Source organism: Buteo buteo, chromosome 3 (assembly GCF_964188355.1).
Source record: "Buteo buteo chromosome 3, bButBut1.hap1.1, whole genome shotgun sequence".
Taxonomy (NCBI): domain Eukaryota; kingdom Metazoa; phylum Chordata; class Aves; order Accipitriformes; family Accipitridae; genus Buteo; species Buteo buteo.
Window position 1 is genome coordinate 67,169,261 of NC_134173.1, and position 6,605 is coordinate 67,175,865.

Genomic DNA, 6,605 nt, shown 5'->3' on the forward strand with positions numbered 1-6,605 from the left:
TCCCTGTATGGAGGTAGCCCTCTTCCAAACTAAATTAAAAAAAAAAAAAAATTCCAGGCCTCCTCCTACCCCTCCCCTTCTACTTTTACACATAATGAATGCCAGGAGACAGAATAAATCCCCAAACATAGCTTGCAAAGAAACAAAGATTCCAAATATCTGTTTTAAATACTGAACACCTGTATCCCAGGTGTCAGAGGAGCATATAGGTTTTATAACACAGCAGAACGCATGCCAGACGCTGCTTTGCTGTGAGGCAAGCTCCCCCCTTCACTTTCCAACCTAGCAATGCAGTGCAAGCTCTGGGATTCTTTGCTAAGGCCCTATGCCTGTGGGGGAATTTATCCCAAAAGGCGTGACCGGTACAGAGAAGCACCAAGATCAGCACAAGACACGATTTCAGTTGGTCAAAGAAGCTTTGCTCTCCATTCCCAAGCAGATTTGGTCCTTCTTTTATTAAACAAAAAAAAGTAAAAAAAAAAAAAGAACAGAAAACAAAGCCGGACTATGCAGGGTATCTGAGAAGGAGAGAAATGGCTAAGTGTCATAGTTCTGATGTTTCAGACACAAGGGAAAAATATTTTCACAACTAGTTTACTGTTTAGTACCCTGTAGATACATAATATTTGACATTTATAGCAGTTTCTATACTTTATGACCTAGAATATACTTTAGATCACTAATGAAAAATAAACCCATTCAGAGGACTGGAAAATGTGCATAACAACTTACTTTCAAATGCAAGCTTATGAAGGGATTTATTTTTTTTAACTTTCAAAAATATCTGTAAGAAAATATTATTTTACATACCTATATTACACAGTGAAATAAACTTTGTTATGTACAAGGTTTCAGTACGAAAGAAACCACAGCCAGACATTTACTCATGGTCTAGATAATCTCAGTTGTCTTGTATCAGTCAGTACAACCGAGAGACTCTCCTTCACTCTTTTTCAGACTATTTCAGTGATCGTTTCAGCTTTTAGTAGTTACTAGTAGTTGTATAAAACCTGTGTGCAGACATCCACATATTAACCCTATTACAGTTAGATATGGGTAGTTATTATGCTCTCAAAGCAAGGTTGCACGTCTTCTTGACAACCACAGTAACTTGAGTATAATTCAATTGCATATTGGAGAAAAAAAAACCACTTAGTGCAGACACCTGAGCTATAGCATTCTAAGGAAGTTTAGTGTTAAAACTCTCCTTTGGATTTGGGTATTTCACAGCCCAAAATGAGAGCACGGGAGTCATTAAGGAAGCCATATATGGTGTATTTGCATAACCCTAAAAATTATTTTCCTTCCTGAAGTGAGGATGAAGTAGTCTTTCACAGCTTTTTCCTAGCTTGTGTATTTTAGGCAGAAAACACAACACCACAATCTATTTGGATCACATTGGCAAAGTTGCTTCATATAGCCTTAACTAATCAAAAGCTGGTATCTACCTATTCTTAAAAGACAAACCTCACTCCCGTCTCAGGGGTGGAAAGGACACGGAGTACTTTGCTATTTGTGGTGTAACTGTAAATAACTGTGGGGAAGACCATATTAACTATGCTTCAAGTTTACATCACACTGTTAGTTTCCATTATTTAAATGAACTCATGCGTATCAAGTTCACCTCATCACTATTATGCTTTAAGGGGAAGGAATTTTGAATTAGAAACTGTCTCCAAGTCAGTGTTTGCTCACACACTTCAGATCCCAGGACAAAGATTTGACAAAGTGCTGCCTGTGTGGGAGACCTGTTCAACAGCTGAAAAACAGTTCAGGGAATATTCAAGGCAGGCAGCACTGCACTCCCCCTCCCCTCCTGTTTAACAAGGGACTTGTACAACAACTTTGGAGGCATGTCCTCTCCTTTTCTCTAATGCTATAGCTCAGCTGCATATCATAAAAATTAGCAAAAAAGGAAACATGAAATCCCTAATGAAGAGGAAATCGCTCTGCAGCGAGGAAGGAAAAAAGGAACACCCAAACCTCGCCACCTGTGATGCCTTCCAGCCTGTGCTCCCTCCCATCACTTCCCAATCACAGCTGTGTTTACCGTGGTGCAGAACATGCAACATGCTCACCACCAGCAGCACCCAGCCGAGAGGCCACCCTCTCAAGGGACAGCTTACTCAAGACATACTCCTGCACATGAGCAACCTGCTTCTACTGCCTTGATGTGTACTACAGGTGTAATCAGAAGCTCTGCCACTTGTTTTAGGGGAAGCCAGGCAACCTGTAACAAGCACTGGCATAGCTCCGTATCTGCCTGTCAGAGTACCAGCACACGCCAATGCGCAGACTACTTAATCAGGGTTGCAAACTTCCTCCTCCCTGGGACGGGTCAGCAAGAAATAAATCTTCTGTGCTCAAAGCCACACACTGACAGCAAAGGAGGAGCTCCCCCAGCCCATCTGCAAGTTCCTATCAATTAAGAAGGCACCAGGCACATCAAACCCATTTCATTAAAACTAGTGGGTTTCTCCCTTACACCTTCTGGGGGCCTGGCTACCAATCCAAGCCTTGCACCAGGCAAGCAAGCAGCTTGCTGCAATACCGACAGGAGCCACAACTGAAGATAAACAGGGGATGAGGGGGGAAACAATGTCCTCACGCTTCTCAGCTACCAAACTAATCATGTGCTCAGAGCTACATGGCCATGTCCTGAAAGTTGTTGGCTCCTTCTTAATAGTATTAAATACTATTAACTTCTGCTGATAAGTAGACGTCAAAGGCATTCAGCATCTTGTAGGGTCAGGCCTCCTGGCAGATGGTTGAAGGAAAGGCTATGCACGAAAAGGGCAGAGAGGAAGGGAAAGAGATGGGAGTGGAGAGGGGTAGAATTGCCCTGAGTTTTATCTTCTGCAAATAAGTCAGTGGTTTTGTCATCAAGCACTGAAGGAGTTAAGCACTAAAGCACAGACACTTAATCAGCTTTCCCCCTTCCTTTCACATGTGATTGGAATGAAGCTGCACCGAAGCGGCCCAAAGGGCTTATAACAGCTCAATTTCGCAGCCTTCAGTTTTAATCCCCATCACCCAGGCTAAGCAGTATGGTGGTGCTGAGGCTGCTACTCCACAGCAGTCCGAGCACCTGGATGACGATGGTCGTCCTCCTCCTCTTCCTCCTCCTCTGCAGCCTGCAGGTGGCTGGAGAGCTCCTGGATCACAGCAGCCCTACCGATCTGGTCATTTCTCCTCTTCTCCATAATCAGGTCCTCCAGGCTCTGAAACTCCAGCGTGTGGCTGCGCTTGTCACCCAGCCGGATCTGCAATCGGTAGGGCTGCTTGCCTATGCGCAGCTCCCCGCCGATTTTAAACTCCCGCTTGCCATACCGGCACCAGGCGGCAAAACACTCAGAGTTTCTCCAGCTCAAGTCCCGGTCCTTGCAACCCACCTGCTCCAGGGCGTTGCGCACCACCACGGCCGGGCTGAGGGGTTTGTAGCGGTACAGCCGGTTGGCAATGCGGCCCCGTCTGCCCTGGCTGGCGTCGGTGAGGAAGCTGTTCACCACCTCCAGCCTATGCAGGTGCACAACTTGAAAATCCCCAACGTAGACCACCCAGTGCGGATACTGGGCCTGGCACACAAACTCCACCAGGTCACCCGGTTTGCACCTATTCAGCAGGTTCTCCGGAGTGTAGGTGCTCAGGTGCCCCCCGCCGCCTTCGTCACCCTCCTCCGGCAGCGCGTCCTCCTCGGAAAAGCTCTTCTGGTAAATACACTCGTCCCGGTAATAGACCGAGCACTCCACCTCGTGCAGCTGGGGATCGTAGGGCTGCAGGGCAGGGTGCTCACCCCCCAGCTCATGCACCGAATCCTGCTGCTGCTCCAGCTCATCGTCGTCATTCGAAAAGATGTAGGAGACCCCGATCCTGGGCCCTTCATCCCTGTCCATACCCGTCGGGTCGGCCGTGGGAACTTCCTTGTAGTTCAGGTGGGTCAGCTTCTCCACCTGGTTCCCCATGCCCGCTGCAACGACAGACACACGGCGGGGCCGTGAAGGCGGGCGCGGGGGGGGGTGAGAGGCTTCCAGAGAAGCAGCTTGCCGGGGGGGGGGGGGGGCAGAGCGCGGCTCCCCCCATCCCCACCTCTCCCCGCTGCGACACAGCCCCCGGGGGAGGAGGGGGGGGGGTCTGCGAGAGCCCCTCGGCGAGGGGCAGCGGTGGCCGCAGGGGGGTGCGGACCCCCCCACGCACAGGAGGAAGGCGAGGCGGCGGCACCGCCACCTGTTAAGCGGCAGCGAGGAGGAGGAGGAAGGCGCAGGAGCCGCCGGGGGGGGGGGGGGGGGAGCGGGCAGGCGCCGAGCCACCTGTTAGCGGGGGGGGGGGGGGCTGCAAACGCCGGGGGAGGTCCGGAGGTCCCAGTTGGGGACGGCCGAGTTGCGAGCCGAGCCGGGCTGCCGGCCAGGTGCGCCTCACCCCCCCCAACTCTTCCACCCCCGCCCTCCCCCGGCACACCGGGCGGCTGCAAACTTACCCGGCGGGGAAGGCTGCGCGGCGGCGGGAGCGGCTCTAGGGCGAGCGGGCGGCGGCGGCGCGGCTGCTGGCGCTGGGCGCGCAGCGCGGCTGGATCATGGCCCCGGCCCGGCGCGGCTCCGCGCTCCCCGCGCAGCAGCAGCGCCCGTGCGCCGCGCTGCCGGCACTGGGGCTGTGCAACAAGCGCCGGAGAGGCACGGCCGAGGGGAGGGAGGCTGGATCCGGCTGCGGACGCCCCGGCGAGCGCTCAGCCCCCAGCATTTAAAGAGGCAGCCCTTTTTTTTTTTTTTCTTCCCCTTTTTTTTTTCCTCCCCTCTCCTTCCTCCCCCCCCCCCCTCCTTTCCTCCTCCCCGCACCTTTTTTCCCCCTCTCCTCTCTCCTACATGCCAAGCGCTTTGCTCCCCGCCGAGGCTGATTTGCAAGCGCAGGTCGGGCGGCAGGGCTCTCGCCGCCGCGGCTGCAAAGCTCTTCGCGGCGCTCGGCAAGCGGGAGCGGGCGTGCAACACGCTCGCACACAAACTCGCACACGCACGCTCACGCGGGGGCCCTTTAAGGGCACGGTGCCATAAGGCAGCCCAACCCGCCCGTTCGGTCGGGAGCGGGGGGTGGGAGTCACTGGGAGCCGGAGTTTGCCCGGGACAGCACCGAGAGATCCAAAGCCTCGGTGCGGGGCCGTGGGAATCACCCCGGGGCGCGGAGGGGCGCGCAGCTGCCCGCGGGGGGAAGCGCCGGCCGCGCAGCCCCTCTCCGCGCAGCCCCCGCGGGGGCGCCGGGAGGTGCCTTCTTGGGACCGCAAACAATAACAGGGAAGTTGTAAAGCGAACAAAATCCAAGAGCCCGGCCCTCCTCGGCTGACTTTGTGCCTTCGATGCCTCCATGAGTGGAGCGTGTAATTAGTTTTATTAATTTCTTTTCTTTCCGACTCGGAGAGCTCACTCTCTTTTTCAATATAGAAGATTATGATTCTTTCCCCCTGGAAAGGCATTATCAGAACTGGTGGGAATATATTTCTTCCTGTGTTTGGGAGAATGCACAACAATATTCTGCTTTTTCATTAGTGCCTAGTTAGTCTACTAGGTGGGTTTATTATTCGTACTATTCTAACATGCACTGGTAAATCCATGCTGTTAAAACAGACTGCAGAGATAATTTATGGGAGCTACGAGTAATGTCTTTAATTTTGTCTCATGTATTCCCTTTGTCTGTTGCCTTGTAATTTATAAACCCAACTGCACACCGCTGTTTCAAGGATTCACTAAACAGCGGCGAGTGAAGGAACAAACGTAGTGTCACCGGGGTGCTGGGCACTGCCCACAGACTCAAAGAATGCCGTTTCCATCAGATTATACGCCTTTGTGGTTTCAAATACAGACCTGCCCTTTGGGGTGGGGAGTATTGCTGCCGCTGGGGCTGGGGAGATGCTCGCTCTGCTCTGCTTGGGATGGTGGGGCAGTTGCAAGCAATCGCAGCGGGTGACAGGGGGCTGGATCAGGACCTTTTTGTTTTGAATTCACCTGGTGACTATGACTACGGGAACATTTCAGAGACCTGAAAAGCACATCAAGGGTGTGCTTTTGAAATGCATCTCCCAGACACCCAGCCCCAACACACACACGTTTCCATTTGTATCCCGGTGTGGTTTCAAACAACGCACACACATTCCTTTCACATTCAGCTACATAGATGTACTTCAGCCTCAAGATTGGACCAATGCTACTTGAGTAAACCTCCAAAATGTCGTTTTTCAGCACTGCCCGTTTCACTCTACAGTTCATCTCCTCTATAGCTGCTGTTGGACAAAAGAGGGCCCTGCTTCATAGTCAGAGCTTTGTGAAATTGCTTCAGTAATTATGAATAGGCATGTGTAAAGGTGAGAGTATCCTAAAAGGAGGAGCTAGGCTGAATATAGAAGTGACTTTTTCGTGTTCTCCCATTTATATTGGAAGCTGTGTCTCAGTGCCATACCTTGCTATCTTTGAAGCAGTTTTATTTCTTAGCTAAAATGGTTTGGCAGCCCTGGATCGAAGGCCAAGTTTCCTTTTGAATCTGCTGCAATGTGTGGCAAGTTGTGTCTGTGCAGGAGTAGAAACTCAGTATTGCCCAGAGGAGTCACTCGTATGTGCGTGCACATC

The 6,605-nt window shown here is 51.7% G+C and overlaps 1 protein-coding gene across 2 annotated transcripts; it reads right to left on the bottom strand.

Moving 5' to 3' along the window:
• Nucleotides 1–1,383: 1,383 nt before the first annotated feature.
• LRATD2 (LRAT domain containing 2) lies at nt 1,384–4,917 on the bottom strand. 2 transcript variants are annotated; one of them, XM_075023956.1, is made up of 2 exons: nt 4,830–4,917; nt 1,384–3,967 (listed from the first exon to the last, which is right to left on the bottom strand). In XM_075023956.1, the coding sequence occupies exon 2, from the start codon at nt 3,960–3,962 to the stop codon at nt 3,066–3,068; it is 897 nt and encodes a 298-aa protein (XP_074880057.1). In that variant the 5' UTR covers nt 3,963–3,967; nt 4,830–4,917; the 3' UTR covers nt 1,384–3,065. The 2 variants fall into 2 exon arrangements, with proteins under 2 accessions (XP_074880057.1, XP_074880055.1); XM_075023954.1 differs by lacking the exon at nt 4,830–4,917 and adding an exon at nt 4,475–4,771.
• Between the last annotated feature and the right edge of the window lie 1,688 nt (nt 4,918–6,605).

Excerpts from the sequence above, each read along its gene's own strand:
- LRATD2 (XM_075023956.1), bottom strand. The coding sequence starts at position 3,962 with ATGGGGAACCAGGTGGAGAAGCTGACCCACCTGAACTACAAGGAAGTT.